Here is a 27,252-nt window from a genome sequence, read left to right as displayed (position 1 = left end):
ATTCATTGTTTGTGACCAATCGGTGGAAAACAGAGAGCTACTGCAATGGGGCCTGTCCTTTCTCACCCTCTCTTGGTGACCAATTACATGTAGCAGACTCGAGATCGCCGAAGGTATGCTCCACACCATTATGTGCCCAATGTAAGACGTGCCAGACTGATGAGGAGGACCAGACGTTACACCCCCTGCAAGTACAGGGACAAGCAACTTGCCCGACACCACCTGCCTTCGGAGACTGCACTTCCAGAAAGAGGTTACCACTGAGGTATGCCAGCTGATAAGGGGAGATCTGCAGCCTACCAGCACCATCAGTACTGCACTGTCTGTCGAGGTCAAAGTCGTTCTACGTGTCGGGTTCTTTTCAGGCCACAACTAGCGACATTTGCGATCTGTCTCAGCATGCCACACATTGCTGCATTAGACAGGCCAATGAAACCCTGTATGCATGCAGGAGGGACTTGATCAGCTTCCCTATGACCAGGGAGGCACAGAGTGAGAGAGCTTTAGGATTCTCTAGAATTGCAAACTTCCCCAAGATGCAGAGAGCAATAGACTGTACGCACATCACGATGCGGGCACCTTTTCAGGATGCAGAAGTTTTCAGGAACCTCAAGGGATTCCACTCCCTGAATGTCCAACTCATTGTCAACCACCAGCAAATTATACTGGTATTGAATGCTCAATTTCTGGGCAACATCCTGCATAAGAGCACTGTATCTGACTTGTTTAACAATCAGCCACAAGGTCAATGCTGGATGATTGGTGACAAATGATATGGCCTCGCCACCTGGCTGATGACCCTCCCTGCATGTCACCCACACTGAAGCCAAGAGGCAATACAATGAGAGCCACAGAGCCACTTGCAATATCGCGGAGAAAACCATTGGAGTGCTTAAGCAGCGCTTTAGATGCCTGGACCATTCAGGAGGAAACCTCCAATACCATCCTGAGCATGTAGCTCAATTCGAGGGGGTGTGCTCCATGCTGCACAACTTGGCTATCAGGAGGGGACAAGAGTTGCCTGATGAGTCTGACAGTCCACCTCACCAGAGAGAGGAAGAAGAGGACGAGGAGACGGACGCTGACATTGGCCCAGACAATCAGGCTGATGCTGAAGCCATGCCCCGCACCCCCCTGTAGACCGCATGAAAGGGCCCATGGTGGCATGATAGCTGAAAGAGTCTTACGTCAAGAGCTCATCAATGAGCACTTTTCCTGAAACAATGTTGGTGTTATTTACAAGGCTGACTCACTGCTGGGTGTGCAGGTCATACATCAATGGTGGGCATCACCTTGGTGACAGTTAAAGTTTAAGTTGATTGAAGTTAAGAGTAATTATATCCTTTGATGTTAAGGAATCACCAGCGTGTAACTGTGCAGCTATCTGAGCCAATGAGCAACAAGGTTTTGTTAAATAAAAAACATTTAAACCAAACATTTGTCTGAAATCATTAGTATTTCTGTAAAAACCAACCCTTTGCCCACCCCCCCCTCGCTTCTCCTCCCCATCTCTACCCCTTCCCCTTCCCCCCCTGACTCCAAGCCGCCTGGCCGAGGAGCTCCTCAGGCGATGCTCCATTGGGCAGGGGGGGGATGACGGCTGAAATGCTGTTTGGACGGATACGGGAGAGGATGGTTCCAAAGTGGAAATGTGCTCCGAGCCAGAAGCAAGATGTTGCTGCTGGCTCCCATGTGGTTGGCAATGGGTGTGCGGCACCTTGGGGTGCATTGCCATGCTCCGAGACCACTGGGAGCCCTCTACCACCAGTGTTCCTGGCTACCAGCTCCATGGCTTCCACCATCCCTTCCATGTTATATCTTATTTGTTAGACAAAAACTTGTTGCCAACTATGTTCTTGGTGCTTAGAAGGCTTTTTGCTGCTGGTGATTCTCCCTCGTGCCTCCCACAACAGCCAAACAAGCACACACCACAGCCATACATGCCTTCAGTTCCTCTGAGCTCCCTCTCTCTCTGTCTCCTCTTCTGCGCATGTTATGATGACCCTTGACCTCCTGAATCATGGGAATCGAGCGTTGCCATGCCTTTGCTAAGGACGGCGACACTTTACGGCAAAAGGTCAGCGAGATTTAATGTTACCGCCCATTTCATATCGCTCGCGGTAACGGCCATTTAAAAAAATGGAGACTAGGTGCTTTGAGAACGGGCGGGAAGCCGGCGATCTGAAAACCCTTTTTTACCGCCCACGCCGGAAATAATGCCCATTTCTCGGCGATAAGCACAAAAGTGGAAAATCTAACCCTATAGCTCGAGAAATAAACCCTTGTGCATGGTTTGCTTTTTTTATGGCCTTGCTAGCCTGTGTCACAACCTTTAGTGATTTGTGTATTTGTATCCGAGATCCCTTTGTTCCTCTACTCCACCTAGACTCGCACCCTCCAAATAGTAAGTGACCTCCCTATTCTTCCTACCAAAATGTAATGCCTCACATTTATCTGTGTTACACTTCATTTGCCAATATATGCCCATGCTGCAAGTTTATTAATGTCCTCCTGTAATTTCTTGCCGTCCTCCTCAGTATTGACTATCCTCCCCCAATTTGGTGTCATCCGCAAACTTAGAAATTGTGTTTTTGATTCCAAAGTCTAAGTTGTTAAAGTAAATTGTGAACAGCAGTGGTCCCAGCACTGATCCTTGTGGAACACCACTACCCACCTTCTACCACTGTGAATAGCTGCCCTTTACCCCTACTCTCTGCTTTCTGTCTTGAAGCCAGCTAGCTATCCATTCTGCTACTTGTCCCCTGACTCCGCATTCTCCGCATGAATTACAGCTGCTGAGAATACACATGTTGCATTTACCGACAGAACAATCTTTCTGCAAAAAAAGTTAATCGGCTGTAAAATTGTATAGCAACATTGAAATAATCCCAGAAGGAAATAATAAATGCGGGTTATTCTGCGCATATGAGTTAAAAATGGGTTGCCGCTGAGGGGGAAGAAGCATATCTGGTACAAAAACAAATCGAGATAATACAACCTACTAAGTAACACTGGTCCATTTGCAGCAAAAAAATGCTTTTGTATCATAAATCACTGTAAAATAGGTCAGTCACACTGCGGTTCTGCAATAAGTTTAATTGCTTTGGCCAATTATATTGTATATCAGAGGGGCCAAGCTAATGGTATACTCCCAATGTGCATGAAAACAGATTGTGGAAATGGTCAATAAATAACTGCAAAATTAGAATCGTAGAATCATCAGAAACTTACAGCACAGAAGGAAGTGACTTGGCTGTCATGCCTGTGCTGGCTCTTTGAAAGAGCGCGTGCTTAGTCCCACACCTCTATAACCCTGTAAGTTCCTCATCCTCAAGTAGCTGTCCAACTCCCTTTGAAAATTATTTATGGAATTAGCCTCCACCACCTTTACAGGTGAAGTGTTCCAGATCCAGACAACTCTCGGAGTGAAAACATTTCTCCTCATCTCCCCTCTAGATCTTTTGCCAATGATTTTAACTCTATGACCTCTGGTTATTGACCCACTTACCAGAGGGAAGTCAGTATTACATAAAAAAAAAAGTAATGGTTATTTTATTCCATAATATTTTTACTTTCTGCATTACACATGTACAAAAATAAAACCACCTTTCACATCTTAGAAAACGGAAACCAAGTCACATGTTATTAGGCTTGCCAAAGAACAACCATGATCAAACATTGGCACTACAGTTTGTGCACACGATTTACCTTTTTAGGGTCCAAAATACTGAGTGGGGGGGGGACATTCGGGTGTTGGGATACACTCTCCTGAAATCTCTGCCAACATTAGGGCATTCAGTGGTTGGGGCAAGCCACATAACACTATATATATATATATATATATATATATATATATACATATAGCAGGCATTCATACCAATAGCAGCAAACCTGAGGTGCCCACCTTCCCCTGGAGACTGCATTCTGTGGCACAAGTTGCCAATCTCGTGGGAGGAATGGGGAGGCTGCCGGGGAATACCCCTACCCACCCCCACCCCCATCAATATGCCCCTCCACTTTGCAAGGGGGCTGAAATGTTGTAAGAAAATCGTCAGTATTGAGAGGTCAAGGTCAGGATTCAGTCCTGGACCACATGCAGTCCCCACATGCGTCGTTCAGTGGCAGGATACATTGGTTGAGGGATAACTATTAGTCAGGACACCGGGAGAGCTCGCCTGCTCTACATTACAATAGTGACTACATCGTGGCGGAGGTGCGGCGAATGTTTGTGGCGGTGGAGCGGCGAGTGATTGTGGCGGAGGTGCGGCAAATGAGGGTGCGGGGCCCAGAAGAGCCGAGGGCCCAGGGGCAGCGAGGGCCAGCCCACACTGCGATATGTGTGCGCTCTCGGTCTGTGCAGCAGAGCAGGTCTCCAGTTGTCCTGATTTACTCTTGCCACTGGATAAAGGCCTAGCTCTGTCAAGCCCGTGTGGTGGCTGATGTGCAACGGTCATCACATGTTAAAAAAATCCACGCACAGGCATCTTCCACCCTCGGGTTCAGGACTGGAATATTGGGTCCTCCATTGAAACATCTGTGAACTCATCCCTTTTGGTACGGAAGCAAGTCATCCTCGTTCAAGGGACCGCCTATGATGATGAAGATGCTTGATGGCACCGGGCAATCTGCCTGCCGTGGTGTTCCAGGCCCCTGCTACGCTGAGGATGTGAGAACTCCCAGAACTCCACTTTCCCGCCCGATCCCCATATCCCTTGATTCCCTTAGTATCCAAAAATAATGCTGGAAGTTCACGACCACTCACTGATCTCCCTCCCCATCCTGGATTAGTGGCTTGTTTTGGGCGGGTGGATGCTTTATCTCCACAAAGCCAAATGAAAACTCCAAGACAAGGCCAAGACTCAGCATATCCATGCTCCCTACCTAATTTGCGACTGTTCGAACATAGACGAATGGAGTTATAACTGGAGTACGCTAGAAGGGTCGTATAGTTTCAGCCCATTAGTTTAAAAAATATTGATATACTTAACCAGGTCCCTACTGTTTATATTAACCATAAATTAGACAGGCAGTCCTAGTTATTCTGTCAGATAACCCCTCCAGGGGAGATTGATGAAAATCAAAATGATCTGGACAACTGAAAAGGAGTTCTAATGGCCAATGCATTTTAGTATGGAAACATCCAAGGTTAAGTGCAATGTTAAGAAAAGCATGCATAAAGCCGAGTCATTTTAATGGGGATTAGATCTAAAAGGCTTTCAGAACATGTAATGAGAACAGATCATACAGTTTATCAAGCCTGGTCTTCCAAATTATCTAGGATAATTTGTCCCAGTGGCTAAATAATTCATTTCTAATTTAATGGCCCGGATTTTGTGCTCACCATTCATTACACTTACAGCTGCTGACAGACATTTTGTGGCTTTTGCACGGCAACTTACGGTCAGCGGGATTCGGATACAGTGCGGCGCCCTCTACAGAGAATCTGGGACATGTGTGAACAGGCCAAGCAACGACATGTCTCTTCAACCCATCAGACTGAAGAATCCTTAATGATGCACGAGTCTGAGCCAGGAAGTGTAAATTAGAATAATGAATTCAATGTCAAATCATGTACAGAAAGCTAAATAAAGAGAGGGAAAGAAAGATGAGATTAAGAGAGAGGGATAAGAGAAAATTTTCAAAAAATTATTATATTTTAAACATCGCCAACAATAATTAAAATCTAAACGTTAATGTTCAGTGCCAGAGAGGTTGTTTGGCAGTAATTAAGTCTTAACAAGCCGTTAAAAATTCACGTACACTTGAACGGACCTAACTTTTTCTGTCTTGTTTAGTGGTAAGTACAACAACTTCACGCCATTGCATGCGTTTGAATGCCAAGTCTCTCAGCAAGATACCGGTGTAGCAAAGCTTGTGGAGTAGGGCAACTGGGGCAGCAACTTCCGGAGTTCCGTGCTTAATGGTGCATGTGCGGACTCCAGAAGTTGTTGTCCGATTTACTCCTTAATAAGTGAGTGCTGATAGCCTCATTGTTATTCTTTATGCAAAATCCGGGCCAATATATTGAAAGTCTTGCATAGTTTTTTTTTCGCGTGCCCCCAAATACCATTAATCCAAACTGCAGATTACTTATTTAATCTGACAACCAAGAGTTTTCAGCCTTGACTCGTTACTTCCATAATAGGAAATGTTTACCATCCCAGCAGTTCCAGAAACATCTTATACTGTGCAGTTGGTGATTATCGCCATCTAAGATACTTAATCTTCAACACCACTCTAAATCTGATCGTCATCCAGTTCTTTTTGAAAGAAGCTAAATCAACACAGTATTGTTTGTTGCTAGCAATCTGTCCCACCATTCTCCAAGGAGCTGAAATTCCTTCTAATCTTTAGTCTTAACATCATAGAAATGACAACACAAAAGAAGCCCAGTTGGGTCATTTGCACATAAGAAATAGGAGCAGGAGTAGGCCATTTGGCCCCTCAAGCTTGCTCCACCATTCAATAAGATCATGGCTGATCTGATCTTGGCCTCAACTCCACTTCCCTGCCCGCTCCCCATAATCCTTCACCCCCTTATCGTTCAAAATCTGTCTATCTCCATCTTAAATATATTAAATGACCCAGCTGCCACAGCTCTCTGGGGCAGAGAATTCCACAAATTTATGACCCTCTGAGAGAAGAAATTCCTCCTCATCTTTGTTTTAAATGGATGCCCCCTAGTTCTAAATTCCCCCACGAGGGAAACATCCTCTCTGCATCTACCTTGTCCAGCAGCCTCAGAATCTTATAGATCACCTCTCATTCTTCTAAACTCCAATGAATATAAGCCCAATCTGCTCAATCTTTCTTCATAAGATAACCCCTTCATCTCAGGAATCAACCTCGTGAACCTTCTCTGAACTGCCTCCAATGCAAGTATATCCCTTCTTAAATAAGGAGACTAAACCTGTACGCAGTACTCCAGCCTCAGAATCTTATATGTTTCACTAAGATCACCTCTCATTCTTCTAAATTCCAATGAGTATAAGCCCAACCTGCTCAATCTTTCACAGTTGTAGAAGGACTTCCCAACTTTTATACTCCATCCCCTTTGCAATAAAGGCTGTTTCCACACAACACATTCTTTTTTGGAGTAATGACTTGTTTTGTAGGCAAATACAGCAGTTATGTTGCACCAGCAATTACCCACAATCAGCAGATATAGATAACCAGTTACATGTGATTTTTTTAGTGGTGGTGGTTGAGGGAATAATGTTGGCCAGGACACCAGAACCATTTAGTCTGCGCAGGTGGGGCTAGTTAACAGTAGAATATTTTTTTACGTTTATTTTTACTCATTGATTGATGGAATATGGTCATTGCCGGTAATCCATTTATTGCCCATCCCTCGTTGCCCTTGAGAAGGTGGTGGTGAGTTGCTTTCCTGAACTGCTGCAGTCCGTGTGGTGATGGTGCTCCCACAGTGCTGTTAGGGAGGGAGTTCTAGCCACGATGATTTACAAGAAGGAACCTTCACAGTGACTGGTTCCTTAAAAGAAAAGAAAATCTTATGCCTACGTTTTTACATATCGAACAGCAAAGCAAATTCAAATACAATAAACAGCCCACCACTAAACCACTGCTTTTTACATTCTTTTATTATTCAAAAGAGTAACTACACAATGGTCTCAATGAATATAAGCAAACACTTATTCTTCAATACACTTGATGAAGCCTAACTATAACTTAATCCCTATAGTTCAGAACCCAGAACCATTAGTATGTAGTAATATATTCATTTACCACCATGAACAACATTTACTACGTATAAAGCTAAGACATTCTCTTTACTTCCGGTGTTATCAATGCATTCAACTAAAATTATACATCTTCTGTACTATTTACAGCTACTGCAATTGATACTCTTATGAAGGCCATTCATAACTGCTTGCATTATATTTCCTTATATACACAATGTTAACTCAGCCTTGCATGATTTCAATGGGTTATGCAGTCTTTTTGCAGAAGGTAGCAAGTGTACATAGTGCCATTATTTGTACAATCTGTTTCGTAGAGAAATAGCACAGGTGCATGTCAAAATGAGTCATTCCAAATAAACAGCAGTTATAAGAACATGGAAAATAAGAATAAAAAAATCTCCGGTTGCCATGGCACTTCCTCCAAGTCGTGTCAACCCAGGTAAATGAATAGTTGGAACCGCACTAAAGCTTCTGCAGCTGAACAGAACTCGATTCTGGTGCCCATTTGGCCTTTTCTTTTAATTGACCTTTGTACACCAAAACCAGAAGCAACCTTCTTGATTGTTTTTCCTTGAATGATGAAATGGGGTAGTCTCGCCCAAAATTGTGATTTTTTTTTTTGTTGAAAAAGCAATTATTATTGTTATCCCCTTGGTTTTATCTAAGCCATGTATTCTTTCCAGAGGACAGCATGGCAATTTGCTCCAAGGCCGTCACTAATGCTGCCGTAGACCATCTAGTTAGACTTGCCTCCGATTGGTGAACAACTAGCCCACTGGGTTTTCCCCCTCTATTGTAGGAAAGTCCCGAACGAGTCACTCTTCAGTGTCTCCCCACAGTGATGTAGGGACTCAGCTGTGTGGGGAAATCCAAATTAATTGTTTTTCATGTAAACAAAGATCTTACGGAAATATCACAAATTAATACAATTTTTTAAAACAATTATGCTACTTCCAGTCCCAGTAATAACTATTTTTTTGTAATTATTAAGAAGGAGAACATTTATCACCTAAATGTAAAATCTGATCAGGCAGTGTGGGTTATCACACTGCCCTATCAGGGACGCAACAGATATACAACCAGCTTATTGGTCCGTCAACACTAAATGATAAGAAACCATAATCCAGGTTCATGAATGAAGCAGTTAACTCAGTTGTAGACCTCATCATCGAAATAAGATGGCTGAACAGTTCTGATTCATACAGGCTTAATGGAGGGTGTAATAACGTTATGGAGGGTGGAGTGAACCAGGGTCACCATCACAGTCCACTGATGCCCCCCGGTCACATTTCCGTGTTGTGATTTCCAAGTATCTGTGACTCGAGCTGCAGTGATTGGAATGCTATTTAAGGTGAAGTGATTGAAAGTTCCTGAGGAGGTGCTTAAAGCAACAGTGGCTGGTTCACTTGCACTGCTACAACACATGTGGCACAACATCTGTATAATGCACTTTGAATGAGAAACAAAGACAAGAGTGCAATAAAAGGATTCGGAACAGCAAACACTTGTTTTGCTCTTTATTATTTTTTGGGAGGGGGACATTTTCTTTGCTTAAATGTAAGAAAAATGCGATACTAAATGTGAACTGAAGTATAAACCTTGTCTAATAGGTCAGTGTAAGTTGGTCATTGAAGTTTTCTTTCTGCCTCAGTCATGTTTACCTCCCACTTTCACCAAACATGTACAGCAGAAAAAAGTGACCGAGATTCAGCTAGATGTGCTTCTGGAGAGAAGGATTTGAGGGATGTGATGAGAAGATCGGTGGGTGGTGCAGATCTAAGAAAAACGACAGGGCTTGATGGATCTAACAACCTGTCCTTGTTTCTCAAAATTCTTATATTCTATATCTCGTAAATAAAATGTGTGCATTAGATTTTGAAAATTGACTTCCACCTGGCATAGCATTATAGCCTGTAACCATAGAGACAAACAAAGAGCCGGGTGGGAGGTAACAGGAAGAACTCATGTTATTTTAGTCAAAGTGACAGGGCTCAATTTTCGCCACCATTCTGCGACATTTTTTTGGCGTCCGCTGTTTTTTTTGGAGCAAACTAAAATCTATAAGTTTTGCCAAAGTTTCTGCACCATCGTAAACTACCTAGGCCCGATTTTTTTAGTTCCCGATTTTTTGATATCACTGGGGGTGCTGGCTACTGGCAATGCCATTTCTGGCCATTTAAGAGAGTTTGACCAACTAAGAATTTTTCAAAAATGGTGCAGTGCACTGTTGTGAAAAATCTTACGTGAACTTAAGAAAATTGGCGCAGAAGATTTGAGTTCCACGGCCCAGGATAGAAGTGGCAGGGGGGGGGTGGGGGGTGAGGGGGCCTTTTGACCTGGGATAGGGGGGCCTTTCGGCCTGGGATAGCAGCGGCACTGGGGCTCTACAATTGCTTATGTCTTGCTGCATCTTGTATGTCTCATTTTGCAGCCTCAGCCCTTCAGTATGTCCCTCGTTACCCTGGCAACCTCAGTTTTTTGGCGCAGACCTTAAGCTCCACCCATAGAGCTTAAGGTCTATGTGTGCCGCTCAAAATGAAAGTTTATTCTGGCGAAACTTGCATCTTTTTTTTGGCGCAGCCGTCCATTAAAAAAATCAGACGTACCTCTACAACTGTGCCAAAAGTCGGCAACGTGGAAAATTGGCCCTATAAACCATAAAGAAAAATACAAAAACATTACATCAAATCTAGTTCATAATTAGTATTTTATACAGGTTTCTAATGACCTGCAAACCAGTGAATTCAATTCAGTAATTTCACAACCAGTTATTAAAATTACATGTTGAGAATGAATACGGAGGTGATCAGTTATGCCAGACTGTATGGTAACAATGTTAATTCCACACTGGAATGGAGAAGTAAAGCGCTTTGGGACATCCTGAGGTCGTGAAAGGCGCTATATAAATGCAAGTTCCTTCTTTAATAAAAATAGTTTAAGTGGTAGTTTATGATAAACATGGTATTAAAGTAATCAAGGCTGCAAAATGTAGAAATCTAATCTCCAACATGGCAGGCAACACTTCAGATGAGAGGAAAGAGCCACCTGCCGTTATTGTAGGGGAAGTATTGAAGTGACCTTTGCAATTAGGAAACCGAGGTGAAGGGTCAACATCTATGGTACAATTGTGAAAAGAGTAGAAGACCAGATAAATGATGAGGTTAAAAAAAAATCATTCTTGGGATGTTGGTATCACGAGCAAGGCCAGCTTTTATTGCCTGTTGCCTAGTTGACCTTGAGAGCGTGGGAGTGAGCCAACTTCTTAAACTGCTGCAATCCATGTGGTGAAGCTACTCTCACATGCTGTTAGGTAGGGAGTTCCAGGATTTTGACCCAGCGATAGTGAAGAAACGTCCAAGTCGGGAAGAGTTTGTGACTTGGAGGGGAACTTGGAGATGGTGGTGTTTCTAGTCACCTGCTGCCTTTGTCCTCCTAGGTGGTGGAGGTCGCTGGTTTTGAAGGTGCTGTTGAAAGAGCCTTGGCGAGATGCTGCAGTGCACCTTGTAGATGGTCTACATTGCAATGAAGGAATAGCGATATGTGCCAAGTCAGGATGGCGTGGGACTTGGAGGGGAACTTGGCTCTGGGTAGTAAATGCAAGATTTGGATTTTAAAAGCTTTCAGATTCTAGGAAGAAGGTAAGACTGAGGGAGGCATGCAGTTCTACAAGTCCTGAAAAGGATGAGTTATTTACAGTCGGAACCAAAGTGATGAGTCTTTATTTCAACACAGCTAGAATGTGGAAGGAGGATTAACATGCAGGATGAATGACATATAGGATGGTGTATCTGGAGGTAGGAGAGAGGAAAGTTCAGGGGAGCAATCACCATAAAAGTATTGTTAAAATAGCAACAAGAAAAGGTTGCGATTGGAGGTGAGAGTTGGGTGGCCAGAGATGAGTGAAAGATTGCCGATCACATGACAAGCTTTATCAATATCTTATCTCGGAGACATAAGAAAAACCTCCTCAGATATGGGAACAGCGGTCAGACCTTGGGAGGACTTAAGCTTTTATGGAGTGACAAGCTATTGAGGGGAGAAATATGTGGCTCGAAAGAGGTGGAGGCTTTAGCGTTACTGCAAATATTTTGAAAACAAAGTTAAAAATAACATTCAATGGCTAACTTAGGAATACCATGTTATCACTGCAACTCACTTGTGAATTTGCTGGTTGGGAGTTGTGGGATGGTACATTATTCTTATATCAAGTACTCTTTATCTATTCTACTTTCCTTTCTGTTTGCAAACCAAGAAATGCAGATGGGCCATGTGTGAATCTCTACCTAACAGTAGGACTTTGGTTCACTCCACCATTCCCCTTACTAGCATTGACTTTAGATTAAAAACACTGTAACTATGTTATGGAAATACATTGATATGACAGTGTACACTATCAGTCATGCTAACACTAAGTCCTGAGTCTGCCTAAAAGTCCTAATAAGGAATGATAAAGAGAGTGTAGTAAAATACAGCAATACTGTTAAAGAACATAACCTCATCCCAAATCCTTATCTCAAATTAAGAATGTTAATCTTCTGACCAGTCAGTATTAATGCAGGCTTACTGTTGTAAAGATCATTGCACAGTATCTTTACAGGCTAAAGCTTTAAAGAACCCCTTAACAGATGGCTTTTTTCAGTTAAGTAGCATTAGATTATTCAATAACTGAAATATCACAAAAATGTAGCCTCCCGCTGGTCTGGAACTGATATTACTTTTTTGTCACGCGCTCTCTGAGCTGTGGCAGTGTCAGCATCTCTGGGGCAGACTTCTTCCTTGGTCTGTCCTTGGGCACACTGAGGAAATCAGGTGGATCGCCGCTGAGCGGTGTGGAGGGTGCACTGGCAGGGGCACTGCGGGTGGCTGAAGGCTGGGCAGCTTCGCTGATGGAGATCGTAGGAGCCATGATTCCAATCTTCTCATTCGTCGCTTCCTGAGTTTGTTTCTCATATTCTCGAACTTCGTCCATGGTCATATCTGCGAAGAAAGCGAGGGTGGGGGGGTCGAGACAACAGATGAGCCATGTATCGAACCACTTGGATACAGCTGAGCAATGTCTGCAGGTTTTATGGCAATCATCTTTGATGACCCACATAGGATCAACAAAAATGTGTAAAGCTGTTTAACAAAAAAAATCCCACCTTTTTGTGATTCCTTCACCTCCCAAATAATTGGTAACCCTACAAAGGATACAGCTCACATGTGCAAGTCAGTGATAGGTCAGGAACATTCATTTTCCATTTCCCCATATATAAATATACACACATCATGGATGACTCAATGTGTTTCACTTTGGAATAAAGGAAAGACGGGTCTATTTGAGGGATGTGATGTTGTGTGCCTCAGTTCCCTGGTATTGAACCTAAGACTATAAGAAATAGGAGCAGGGGTAGGTCATACGGCCCCTCGAGCCTGCTCCGCCATTCAATATGATCATGGCTGATCTTCTACATCAGCTCCACTTTCCCGCCCGATCCCCATATCTCTTGAATCCCTCAGTATCCAAAAAAGATGGAAGTTCACGACCACTCGCTGATCTAAGATGGTTTCAACTATTACTATGTTCTTTTGAAGCTTTCAACAATTATTACCCAACTTCAGTAGTGGAGAACTTTTCAGAAGCACTAACATGCTGAAGGATATCATTCACTGACACCCTGTCGGGTGTTGGAGCATCTCACTCAGCGGAACCTCAATCTGAGTCTGCTAATCAGAATGCTGTGTTTTCAAATGCAGTTTGGAAAATGCACTAGAAAGTCTCTCGCACCATGGAAAACTTGACAAGCAAGTTTCTAATGTGCACTCAATTTATGTTTGACTTAAAGAGGAATGACTGTTGAATGCTTTTCTGATCGGGGAGAGAGAACGAGCAAAGTAGCCGTACGTCAATTCCATAATAAGGATACTGATGGATATGGAGATCGGGCAGGAAAGTGGAGCTGATGTAGAAGATCAGCCATGATCATATTGAATGGCGGAGCAGGCTCGAGGTGCCGTATGGCCTACTCCTGCTCCTATTTCTTATGTTCAATACCAGGAAACTGAGGCACATAACATCACCCTGTAGTCACATCCCTCAAATAGACCCGTCTTTCCTTCATTCCAAAGTGAAGCATATTGAGGCATCCATGATGGGTGTATATTTATATATGGGGAAATGGAAAATGAATGTTCCTGACCTATCACTGACTTTCACATGTGAGTTGTAACCTTTGTAGGGTTACCAAATATGATGTGAATTATGTCATAACATTGTGGGTCTGTAAACAAATGAAAAAAGCTTGCCAAACACTTTTTGACAAAGTTGATAACACCTTTGAGTCAGAAGGTTGTGGGTTCAAGTTCTACTCCAGAGAATTGGGCACGTACTCCAGGCTGGCACTCCAAGTGCACTACTGAGAGAGTGCTACATTGTCGGGGTGCCGTCTTTCAGATGGGATGTTAAACCGGGGTCCCGTCTGCCCTCTCAGATGATCATAAAAGATCCCACGGTACTATTCGAAGAGCAGGGGCGTTCTCCCCGGTGTCCTGGACAATATTTATTCCTCAACCAACATCATTGAAACAGATTAGCTGGTCATTATTACACTGCTGTGAGACCTTGATGTGTACAAATTGGCTGCTGTATTTCCAGTGACTACACTTCAAAAGTACTTAATTGGTTGTAAAGCGCTTTGGGACGTCCCTGTGGTCCTGAAAGGCGCTACATTAATGCAAGATCTTTCTTTTCTTTCTTTGAAAGTCTCACGGCTGACAGTAGATAGTGAGTGATCTCTGAAATGATGTGAAACAGTGAACAAGCATACACGCAAACACAGGCATAAGACCATTGATGGACTTAAGTGAGGTGACGACCTTTCTGATCCAATTAGTTCCATCATCATTCGTAATTCTAAAAGTTTAGCTGCATTAGGCATAGCATTTCTGGAAACCCAATGAATAAAGGTGGCTGGAAAAAACTGTTTCATGTAGCGTAGTTAAGCGCAGTGCAATCATAGATACATACATGAGGATATTACACTTGTTAGGTGAATACTTGTATGATTCAGTCACCCACATAACTGGTGTTTCACCCAAGTGAAATTAAACCCATTGTGACTATCAATGGGGCAGATATACAGCGGGCGAAATTGCCCCGCGCTCCGATTGGGGGTGGTACTTTCAGCACCCGGCATGGAAGTCCCGCCCCCAACGCTGAAGTGGGCATACCGCCCCTCAAAGGAAACGGAGCGCTGTCCTTTGGGGGCGGGTCCCGTGGTGGTAATGCAGCGCTGAGTGCAACGTTATGTGGATGCTCCGTGTAGCACTGATGTGCTATAACACCCTCCCCTTGGATTAAAGGGGAGGGTCGCTGCGCAGTCTGCATGGCCCTTTGGTGGCCACCACTGGGCCACCAGGGCAGCGTGCAAGTGGGCCTGCAGCCCGGCACCCAAGACGGAGTGTCGGCTGCACAATGGTGGCAAGGACCAGGCTAAGGCCGCAGTCAGGCTGACCCAAGAGTTGGCCGACAAACAAAGCTGGCGGCCCGGGGCGTTGGCGACCTCCCCTTTAACCATCGCCCCAAGAGCGGATGTCTGTCAGCTTTGTGACCCGTGAAGCTGGCATTGACATCTGCCCACCCCATTCTCGCGGCCCACAGGGCAATTTCCCCGCGGGGCGATAAAGGATCGCTGTGGGGTGGTGAAGGCGATGATGTCATTGTCGGTTGCACAGTGGGCCGGGGTGCTAAACGCGGGGCGCGCCACTACTGGGTCATCATCTCCGAAACATCCCAGGCAATTTCCCGGGAGGCAGTAATACTCCCCTTCTCTGGTGGAAATCTCCTTGTGCCCTGTTAGTGCCCCCCGGAGGCACTAATGGAGCTGTAAAAAAGGGCAATTTCGCCCCCTCAGTTCCTCTCCGAGTCTGCTTTAAAAAAAAACAGCTATGTGGTACGGATCTTTAAATGACAATTGTACGCATTCATTACTTTCATTGCAGTTAATCAAGATTTCTTCATTGCACAGAATTAGCGACACTCAGAATAAACTGCTCTAAACAATAAGATGCATCACATGCACTGACGCAGTTTACTGCAACTCTCTGATACTGTAACGTTCAGAATATTCACGCTCCGGGAATTTCCTCAGAGTTTCTCCCCCTTTAACCCCGTTATGTGGGTGGAGCGACTCCCAGGAAATTCCCGATGAAATTTCTACCACAGGAGAGCCACAACAGAGACACCAAGAATGATGAATAATCTGGACTTAAAAGACACCATTGGAACTAAGCAACATTTCAATGGGCACTATATACTCTGAATAAAATTTCAATAGATTTATTTTTGTTGTCAAAAAGCGAGCTCAATCTTCAAAATGTTACATGTTACTATTAACTCTTAACAATGGTAAACTCTTAACAATGGTAAACTCTCAATGTTTGCAAACATCTTTTAAATGGAAACAAATCAGCTTGTTCTGTAAATTGATGTGAACTTTACCGGACTCATTGCTTGTTATGGCATTTCAATGTGCTCGTCCTTATATTTTGTAATCTCAGGTGCAAACCTATTGAATTCCAGCAGGAGGCTCCAAAAGCCTTGGGCTCAACATTTGTGAACAATGTACACAGAAATACATCGAATGTACGGCACAGAAACAGGCCATTCGGCCCAACTGGTGTAAATACTCCACATGACTCTCCTCCCCCCCCATACTTCATCTCACCCTATCAGCATAACCTTCTATTTCTCTCTCCTTCTATCTAGATTGCAGCTATGCTGTTCGTTGCAACTACTCCTTGTGGTAGCGAGCTCCACATTCTAACCACTCTCTGAGTAAAGAGGTTTCTCCTGAATTCCCTATTGAATTTATTAGCAATGATCTTATATTTATGGCCTCTAGTTTTGGTCTCCTCCACAAGTACAAGGATTTGGACAAACGGGTAAATAAAGATTACAAATGGGTTTATTGGAGTCACGTCATCCAATCAGCCTTTCTGTGTAGCCCATACCGATCAAATCATCTGACGTTTACAGGAGGTGTGAGACAGTTTCCACGGTTACATAACATCAACCCAATATTCACATAAGGCAGCTGTATACAAACTCCAGTGGAGTATTGAGGATCCTGTACATCCAGTGCTAGTCCTGCCAGGTTCCTGCAGTATCAGTCTTCTGCAGCTGGCTTTAAATCAACAACAACTTGTATTTATATAGCGCCTTTAATGTAATAAAATGTCCCAAGGTGCTACACAGGAGTGTTATCAAAAAAAAAAGAAAATTTGACATCGAGCCATATAAGGAGATGTTAGGGCAGGTGACCAAAAGCTTGGTCGAAGAAGTAGGTTTTAAGGAGCGTTTTAAAGAAGGAAAGAGAGGTGGAGAGATTTAGGGAGGGAGTTCCAGAGCTCAGGACCTGGACAGCTGAAGGCACGGCAACCAATGGTGGAGCAATTAAAATCAGGGATGCTCAAGAGGCCAGAACTGGCGGAGCGTAGAGGTCTCGGGTGATTATAGAGCTGGAGGAGGTTACAGAGATGGGAAGGGGCGAGGCCATGGAGAGATTTGAAAACAATGGTGAGAATTTTAAAATCGAGGTGTTGCTTAACCGGGAGCCAATGTAGGTCAGCGAGCACAGGGGAGGTGGGTGAGCGGGACTTGGTGCGAGTTATCGCATGGGTGGCAGAGTTTTGGATGCCCTCAAGTTTATGGAGGGAAGAGATAGAGAGGCCGGCCAGGAACGTGTTGGAATAGTGCAGTCTAGGGGTAACAAAAGAATGGATGAGGGTTTCAGCAGCGGATAAGTTGAGGGAAGGGTGGAGGTGGGCGATATTAGGAAGGTGGAAATGGGCAGTCTTAGTGATAGAACAGATATGAATAATGAAGCTCAATTTGTGTTCAAATATGATAACCAGGTTGCGAACAGACTTGGTCAGACTTAGGCAGTTGCCAGGGCGAGAGATCGAATCAGTGGAACGGGAACGGAGTTTGTGGCGTGAAATCTCAGAATTAGCTAAGAATGGCTGGTGGGAAGACCCTGACTTAGCGAGTCTCCACGGATTGCAATCGGCAGCACACCGCTTTGTTTCTTTTCAGGATCCAGGTGCAATATAAAAGCCTTTGTAGACAGAAAAGTCTTTTGCTTCAAGGTGGAACCTCAGTTCACTGGACTATTCTCATTTTAATTGGGAGAAAACTCGTAGACCACAATTTTAAAAGTGAGCTGGACAGGGGGGGGGGATTGGGTGGGAACAGTTTGCACGAGCCCTGAAGTGGGCTGTGCACCCTGGGGATGTCTGGGGATGGAGAGTCCAGAGCCGATTTTACCGGCCGTGCCTCATTTCAATAAATTTCCTCAGAGTCCCACCCGAACCTGGTCTGATTCAGTACCTGACCAACGGGCAGGAGTGGGAATTCAAACAGCAACGAGTTGCGGCCAGGGACCCATGGGAATGGTCCCCAGCAATCAGGTAAGGGGGCCGGGGAGGGGGGGGTGGGGAGTGGGCAGGGAGCAAGTGTGGGAGGGGTTGGGGAAGCCAGCGAAGCCCCAGGCTTCTTCAAGGCATCTGAAGGATGCACCCTTCTCCTCTTGGCTCACAAAGAAAGGTAAATATGTTTTAAAAACTTACCGGTCTGGGCCTCTTCTGGCTCATGATCCCCTTCCCAGCAGGTTTGGGCCTGAAGGGGCAGCCATCACTGCTTCCTCCACTCAGGCCTCCAACTATAATTGCAGCTAGGCCCCGATGATGTCATTAGGACCCGGCCTGCATATCTGCAAGAAGGACCCCGCTGCCTTCCTGTAAGGTGTCCTGCTTGCCTGCTCAAAAGAGCAGGTTAAGATCGGGACACGGCGGGATCACAGGGAATAAGTCACTGCCCTTATTTTAACTTGCCTCCCCCTCGCCCCCATTTCTCACCCAGTTTCCAGTAGGAGAGATGAATTAAAATCTGGACCATAATGATTGTCAGCTCTAAACTTGCTTCAACTCTCATCGTATGCTGTTATAGTGCACAGTTTATTATAAATACATCAAGGGTTCAGCTCCTGAGGATGAAGTGTGTACTGAACGGCAAAATTAATAGAAACATAGAAACATAGAAACATAGAAACATAGAAAATAGGTGCAGGAGTAGGCCATTCGGCCCTTCTAGCCTGCACCGCCATTCAATGAGTTCATGGCTGAACATTCAACTTCAGTACCCCATTCCTGCTTTCTCGCCATACCCCTTGATCCCCCTAGCAGTAAGGACCTCATCTAACTCCTTTTTGAATATATTTAGTGAATTGGCCTCAACAACTTTCTGTGGTAGAGAATTCCACAGGTTCACCACTCTCTGGGTGAAGAAGTTCCTCCGCATCTCGGTCCTAAATGGCTTACCCCTTATCCTTAGACTGTGACCCCTGGTTCTGGACTTCCCCAACATTGGGAACATTCTTCCTGCATCTAACCTGTCTAACCCCGTCAGAATTTTATATGTTTCTATGAGGTCCCCTCTCATTCTTCTGAACTCCAGTGAATACAAGCCCAGTTGATCCAGTCTTTCTTGATAGGTCAGTCCCGCCATCCCGGGAATCAGTCTGGTGAACCTTCGCTGCACTCCCTCAATAGCAAGAATGTCCTTCCTCAGGTTAGGAGACCAAAACTGTATAGCATAAAGGAATGGATGTGGGATATTGTAGAGGAGGAAAATAAGATGAAGCTGTCTGCGATGTCACTGCTCTGTGGGGTTGTAACGACAGAAGTGACTTTAATTTCCGCTGGTATTTTTCCTTGAACATGGCTTACCATAGAGATAAAAAGAAAACTGACAAGTGCCAGAAAGAAGAAATAAAAAGAGATCATGCTGGAAATGTGCAGCATGTCAGTCAGAGACAAGAACCGTTAAACATTTCAGTATTGTTGAAGCCTCTGTAAAAGTGTCAGGGCTAAAAATTTGTCATAGCCCGGTTTGAGGTGGTGACACCAACTGGTTGCTAACTTTATCGCCGGTCGATGTCTACCGCCTCAAGTGCGATATTCAGTTGTATTGCCCCAAGAGGAGAGTGAAGCATTGCACAATCCTCTTCGGGCGCTAAAGGCCCATCGCGGGGCGGGAGCGCTTCTCATGCTGAGGTGCTCGGATACCGGCAAACTAGCGCCTAGAGAGGAGGCGAGGTTGACCATCTGAAACTGACAAAAAAATGGAAGGGAGGCGACCAACAGCCTTCCAGATATAAGAGGTAAATAAATTGTTAAAAATTTGACTCTCAACACTTACCTCTTCATTCCCTGTGATATCACCCCAGATTCCTCTGTGCACCGTCTGCTTCCCCCTTTCGGGAGTAGCGGCAGGCGCTATGGCAGGCGAAAGCAGTCAATTTCGGAAACGCGTCGCAAAGCGGGTGTTGCACACTCTTGACGTCACCAAAGTGGGCAGCGCGAGAGTGCGCAGTGGTAAATGACAGTGCGGCCGCTTAACCACCAGTGGAGTTCACGGCAGGCTGTCATAGCGCGGTGCTCGGGGGGGGTCGATGTTTAGCGGCCCCTTCTCGCCCCTCTCTGGTACTAACGGGTGGCGCTGAGCCAACAAATCTTTAGCCCTCAGTGTGAAAACGTTAACTGTATTCTTCAGGTGCTGACTGACCCGCTGTGCATTTGCTTTTTTTTATTAAAGTGGCATAAGTAATCAAACTCCCTTTGGTGATTGAAATATCCTCAACAAGAAGTATAGAGGACACTTGAGTGAAAGGCATTCTTCAGACATCTTTCAGCACCAGTTGGTAGTACAGGTTGAGCGTCAAAAATCCGGAGTTCTGGAATCCGGAATGTTCTGGAATCCGGACCGATTGGTGGCAGGGTCGTCCCGAATCTGTAAAATGTTCCGGAATCAGGACCCGCTGAACCTGCTGACCTCGCGGTTCCGCCGCTGCCCGACCTCGGGCCTCGCCTCGCTGACCCTCGCCGCTGCCCGACCTCGGGCCTCGCCTCGCTGCCACTGCCCTTACCTCGAGGCCTCCTCACCAGCCCGCCCGAACATCTCCTCCACGATGGAGCCGCCCGACCAGCTCTTTGGCGGACCCCACCCAACCAGCTCTCCGGTGACGGGCCCCGCCCGAACTCTTCCCCGGCGGCGGGCCCCGCCCAAACTCTTCTCCGCCGGCGGGGCCCTGCCCGACGACCTCATCACCCAGCGAGCACCCCACCCTCCCCCCCACTTTCTGACATTTCGAAATCCGGAAATACCCGAACCCGGGCTCTGGTGTTTCCAGATTCGTGACGTCAGAAAGACGGCCTCGGTCCCAAGGATTCCGGATTCGGGGCGCCACACCTGTATTGGGTTGTTCTAAATGTATTTCATCTTTCCAGCAAATACTGTAATATTATCCTGTCAACTTGTGGTAATATAAGGGATATATTTTTTCAGGAATGTCAATTTCTCACATTAACTGACAGACCTGAAGAGGCAGACTGGCCTCGACATGGAACCCAAACATGTAAACCAAAGCCAGCACTTGTTAAACTGCAGCTATTGGTACGTATTATACTAGTTAAATGCACACAAGATCAATTATAATATATAATGTATCTATAACGCTCGCTACTTTAAGGAACTGAATGTTGTGTGGCTGACATTATGTGAACGTTGATTTATCTGAACAAAAATGGAAAAAAAAGAGATAAGGAAATAAATACCATATGACCATTGAAATCCAGTCACGATAGGTTGCCATAAGCACATCTGGCCACAGTTACCTTGGCTATCACTGGTCCACAAATAATGATTAAATCTAACAATGGAAAAGAAATGCGGGCGGGGTGTAAAACGGGCCCTGAGTGAGTCGCCACCGCCCATTTTGCGCTGCCACCCAAGACCAATTTCATCCCCGATGAGTCTACAGAAGTCAAATTGCTGTGGTCTGAGGTGAGTACTGTGCATATATTTCACTGCCACATTACAGAGGGGACGGGACATACATGCAATGGTGAGTGTGCACAGAACAGCAACAAGAGTGATTTCAAATGTGAAAGCAATGAACAATAAGAAAAGATTAAAGAAGCTTAAGTTCTACAATCTAGAAATAGGAAGATTAAGAGAGACTTTGTTGAGGCTGCTAAGACATTAAATGGTGAGTCAAGCCAGTGGGACAAGAGGAGTTAAGAAAAAAAATTCATGAAAGGCAAACTCAAAACTGATCACAGAAAAAAATTGACTTTACTCCAAGGGCAATAAATGTTTGGATTAATGCACTAGGTAAGGGAGTGGAATTAAAGACATTAGCAGAGCTTAAAATGCAGTTGGATGCTAGCCTTGATGAGTTGGATCACTAGCGCAATAAGCTCGATAGGCAGAAAAATGTGCTTTACTTGTCATTGACTTTTTATTACTCAGCTAAAGCAGAGGGGCTTTAAAATGTTACTTGAAGCCTCTCTGGAGCAATCAAGAACTGTTGTAAAGGTAGATTATGATGTTGTGAGGCTGAGAGGATCATTAGATAGATGAAGTGGAATAAGTGGGTTGTTCTGTTCATTCACAAGTTATGCAATTACACTAAAATGACCCTAAATCATATTTATCTCCATTAAATCCCGTCATTAATCATTGAAAGGGTTCCTCTGGCCTAATGCCAAAGACTGAGGAGTTTGGTACTCTTTTAACAAAGCTAGAGGGTATCTTTGGGGTTTGCAGAGAGCATTATATCTCACCCAATGGGCCGTAACAAGAACCCATCTCTGTGGCGATTCGAAAAGCTTGTGGAGTGTCTATGAAGATAAATGCCCAGGGAAACCCTTTCAACCAGAATTGATGGAAGGAAGGAATCCCAGACTGATTCCTGGGATGAGGAGATTGTCCTATGAGGAGAGATTGAGTAGACTAGGCCGATATTCTCTAGGGTTCAGAAGAATGAGAGGTGAACTCATTGAAATATATAAAATTCTTACAGGGCTTGACAGGGTAGATGCTGGGAGGATGTTTCCCCAGGCTGGGGAGTCTAGAACCAGGGGTCACAGTCTCAGAATAAGGGGCCGGCCATTTAGGACTGAGATGAGGAGAAACTTCTTCACTCAGAGGATGGTGAATCTTTGGAATTTGTGACCCTAAAGGGCTGTGGAGGCTCAGTCTTTGATTATATTGAAGACAGAGATTGCTAGATTTTTGGATATTAAGGGAATCAAGGGATATGGGGATAGAGCAGGAAAGTGGAGTTTGAGGTATGATCTCATTGAATGGTGGAGCAGGTTCGAGGGGCCGAACGGCCTACTCCTGCTCCTTATTCTTATGTTCTTAAGTGGATTCTGTACTGATTAATAGTAAGGTATTGATGGTATTGATGCTGAATTCTTAAAAGCTGCTCCATTTGAAGATGGGAACAGGGAGATCAGTATCTTGGAACAGCCCTGAGCCGAACATTCCTTTAATATTCCAGAGCATGATTAGTTTCTATCTACAAGAGAAGAAATTCTAGTGAGACCAAAACCGAGTGAGGAATTTTTTTAAATGTCAGTGGTTGTTAAGGTAGTTCTTTGGATTGCTGCAATCGTGTATTGGATGTGTTGGAAGTTCCTGGTGTAATCAAGATAGGAAAGGTTGGATTTTGTTCTGTGGAGGAATACATGGGGCAAGTTGGAGCTTTGTGCTGATTGTGCAGCTCGGGGGGGGGGGGGGGCGGGGGGGGGGGGAGTCCACTTACATTCCTTTTATTGATTATATCAGCCCAAACTTGGTGAAAGCTAAGGCCCGCCCAAGTGCCAGCCAAAGGACCGCCCAGAGACCTGGTGGTACTTTGGCCGGGAGATTCCTCAAAAAGATCTGCAAAGAACGCCCGGCGGCAAAAAAAAACGACTTACGCCCTGAATGTGGGCAGCAGCGGGCGGCAGCTCCCAATCTCGGCGGCAAATGCAATCCTCGCCAAAGTGCCGCCGAGGATTGAGTCAGGCTCAGGGAGGGGGGAAGCACATAAAAATAAAAATTTGCACAGAAAAAAAAACACTGGAAAACATTCAGGGGACCCAATAGAGATGAATTGCTGCAAAAAAACAAATAAAAGAAGTTCGCTAACCTTTTATTGTAGGTCTTCATACTTACCGTTGAGGTTAGACCTGCCTCCACGCAGCGTCCTCCCCCCGTGGCCACCGGAGGAATCCGGCAGCTCGGCGGGCGGGAGGACACTTACGCGTCTTGCACGCTAGCGGCCGTCAGCGGGCAGTTCCCAGAGGTCCTCCCCTCCCGCTGGCGGGAGGCCAAGTGGAAACCGGCACAGAGGGGAGACCGCCCAAAAAACTCGGCGGCAGCCTGTGGCAGTGGGCGGTAAGGCTGCCAAGTTCGGGCCCGATATGTCTTTTGACCTAATGCTCCACGCAGCTCTAATGCAAGAGCTGGAAGTTATGGGAAGGCATGACTGAGTTGTACGTTTCCTGGAACATGCATGCCAGCTCCAAGATCTATTTAAGGCTAGAGACTCAGAGTCCATAGCTTCATTAGTAATCTGTGCGATGTCCTGGAGAATCGGGTTCCATTATAGAAATTGCCCGGTTTTCACTTACATTGCAACTAAAATCTGATGACACTTCCTCTCCCCACCCCAACTCCAACTTCGAGGCGACCAATTGCAGCATCCCGATCACTGCTCCAGCACAATGAGCTAATTTAGCAAGGGCTGAGATCTGGGAATGAACCCGAGACTCAGCCCAGCCTGCGCAGCACATCATTTACCGATTGTGCCGATGTTCCAGTTACAAATTTCAGGTCTTTTACCTAATAATATCAACATCTCAAATATGTCCCCTATGATTGCCCAGTCGTATGACAGAGGTAGAGTAAAGGTTATGTTACTGGATTCGTAATCCAGTGAGTTCAAATCTCACCAGACGGTTTGAGAATTTGAATTCAATTTAAAAAATAAACTCTAGAAATAATAAGCTGGTGCCAATGAAAGTGATCATGAAGCTGTGTCAATGTTACACTGCTTCACTAATATTCTTTAGGGATGAAACCTGCCCTCCTTACATGGTCTGGCCTATATGTGACTCCAGTCCTGCACCAACAGCCTAGCAGAGACTCAGGGCTGGATTTTAGGATTTTGGGGCGCTAACGGCGGTGGGGCAGTCCTGATGCCGCCTGGAAAACGTTTGCGGCTCAGTCAGCAAAATTGGGCCCCGAGTGTGGGGCGAAGCGGTGAGGGGGGTGTTGCACATCTCTCTTTGGACACTAAGCCGGCTGAGCAAACGAAAATCCCGTGCTAAACAGCCAGCCTGGGAGCGCTCTCGGAGAGGCCTGGGGGAGAAAAAAACTCTCCAAAAACATTCCCACCACAACATAAATCGCAAAAAAAAATAAAAGAAAAAAACCAGTCACACTTACCTGAGGTGAACACTACTTACCTCACTGCAGCCGCTGCAGGTCAGACCGCCCGCTTTCACGGGCGTTCCCAGCAGGGGGCGATCTATGCAGCGCTATGCGTCGGCCGTGAGTCCAAAACGATCCGGCATCGCAACCAGGGGGCGTTGCACACCGGCTCTCCTCTTCTGGTCGGCAATTCCCCACCCTTTGCTGAAACCGGCCGCGGAAACCCCGGCAGTGTGCTGGAAGCTGGATGCCTGCCCAGAAGAGCTCACTGCTGCCATTGCCGCCCCTCTGGGGCAAAAACAGAGGCAGATAGAACCGGAAAATCCAGCCCTCAGCCGTATCAAACTCGCGACCAGCGGTTCAAGCAGAAAGCCCACCACCATCTTCTCAAGCATTGCCAGTAATGCTCACATCCCAAGAATAGTTTTTTTTAAATGATAGCATGTCTCAGGGGCCATACTTATAAGACTCCTCGTTCACCCATCACCCTACATTGGCTCCCGCTCCGGCAACGACTAGATTTAAAAATTGTCATCCTTGTTTTCAAATCCCCCCCGTGGCCTCGCTTCTCCAGTGACCTCGTGACCTCTGTAACCTACTCCAGCCCAACAACTCTTCGAGATCTCTGTGCTCCTGCAATTCTGGCCTCCTGCACTTCCCCAATTTTAATTGCTCCACCATTGGTGGCCGTCACTTCAGCTGCCTAGGCCCCAACCTCTGCAAATCGCTCCCTAAACATCACTACCTCTCTCTCCTCCTTTAAGACACTCCTCAAAACCTACCTCTTTGACCAAGCTTTTGGTCATCTGCCCTAATAGCTCCTTATGTGTCTCAGTGTCAAATTTGTTTGATAATGCACCTGAGAAATACCTTGGGACATTTTATTGCATTGAAGGCGCTATGTAAATGCAAGTTGTTGTTGCTGCCGTGCACTCCATGCCATCATCTCGTGCATCCCCCGCCTGTGTTCCTCCTATCTCTGGAAGGAGGACCGATGAGCACGCTAGTGAGACAAGGCCAACTGCAAACCCAACCACTGGATTAAACTGAACAGAACTCAGTTGTCAGTAAAAATCAATCTATTTCCTGTTCCTCCTCGAATCATTGTAAACTAACAATTTATGTAAACTTTGCATAATAGTCTCTGCCAGCACAATGAAACTTAATCATTGTCAGATTGCCTGCTGTGAAATCATTTCAGCAGATACTTACAGGCTCTGCAATGGCCACTAACATCACTGTCACTTATTTCATTCTTTACTCACTAAATGAAAGTCTCCAACCCAAAAATTCAACCACAAGAATCATGGTTCTGACTTTCCTCTCCTAGTTTTCTGCCTTCTCTTCTGAAGGAACGGCCTATCATTGGGGTTTGGTTCCAGCAGTGCCAGTAGCCCTCTGATCCTTTGTTCAACTACTGGCCATTCATCAAGTGTCATCACTGAACACAGGGTGTTACCAGGCTACCTAACCACCGAGGGCATTGCATTCTGTATGCACACACACACTGTCACGGGATGACGGAGGAGTGAGTACAACTTGGCTGATTTATCACTTCTCTGATTCTTCATCTCTGCAGAACTGGTCTGCTGAGGCCAATTCTAGCTCTCCAAACTGCTGTCAAGGCTCATTCAGCAGAACATTGCAACCTGGGAAGTTTCTGGTCTATATGGATTAACACTACGCAGGACACAACCTTTACTCCCTCACACATCAGAGGGTCTGGTATTGTAGCAAAGACCAGATTAACAAATAATATATAATTACAGCAGTGCACTGGGATCGTGCTTATCTCTTTTATAAGAAGAATACAATCTATATATTCCTACGTTACAACAGTGACTACACTTCAGAAAGTACTACATTGGCTGTAAAGCACTTTAGGACGTCTGGTGGTCGTGAAAGGCGCTATATAAATGCAAGTCTTTCTTTTTTGTATTTAGGGAGTAAATCAGGAGAAACTGTTTCCAGTGGCAGAACGGTCAGTAACCAGAGAACACCGATTTAAGGTAATTGACAAAAGAACCAGTGACGAGGTGAGGAGATATTTTTTTACGTAGCGACTCATTACGATTTGGAATGCGCTGCCTGAAAGGCCAGTGGAAGCAGATTCAATAATAACTTTCAAAACAGAACTGAATAAATAACAGAAGGGGAAAAAATTGCAGGGCTATGGGGAAAGACTAGGGGGAGTGGGACTAATTGGATAGCTCTTTCAAAAAGCCAGCACAGGCACGATGGGCT

The 27,252-nt window shown here is 45.3% G+C and overlaps 1 protein-coding gene across 1 annotated transcript in view; it reads right to left on the bottom strand.

Annotated features, from left to right (window-relative positions):
* Positions 1-7,634: 7,634 nt before the first annotated feature.
* LOC139281110 (cytoplasmic phosphatidylinositol transfer protein 1-like) overlaps positions 7,635-27,252 on the bottom strand; it is a 284,745-nt gene continuing 265,127 nt past the window's right edge. The window contains exon 11 of the mRNA XM_070901063.1: positions 7,635-12,680. Coding sequence (XP_070757164.1) covers positions 12,415-12,680 — 266 coding nt within the window. The 3' untranslated portion in view covers positions 7,635-12,414. The remainder of the gene's footprint in view (positions 12,681-27,252) is intronic.

This window comes from Pristiophorus japonicus, chromosome 15, assembly GCF_044704955.1.
Source record: "Pristiophorus japonicus isolate sPriJap1 chromosome 15, sPriJap1.hap1, whole genome shotgun sequence".
NCBI classification, from domain to species: Eukaryota; Metazoa; Chordata; class Chondrichthyes; family Pristiophoridae; genus Pristiophorus; species Pristiophorus japonicus.
Note: the sequence above shows the minus strand (reverse complement) of the source record. Positions and strands in the feature narration are given on the sequence as shown.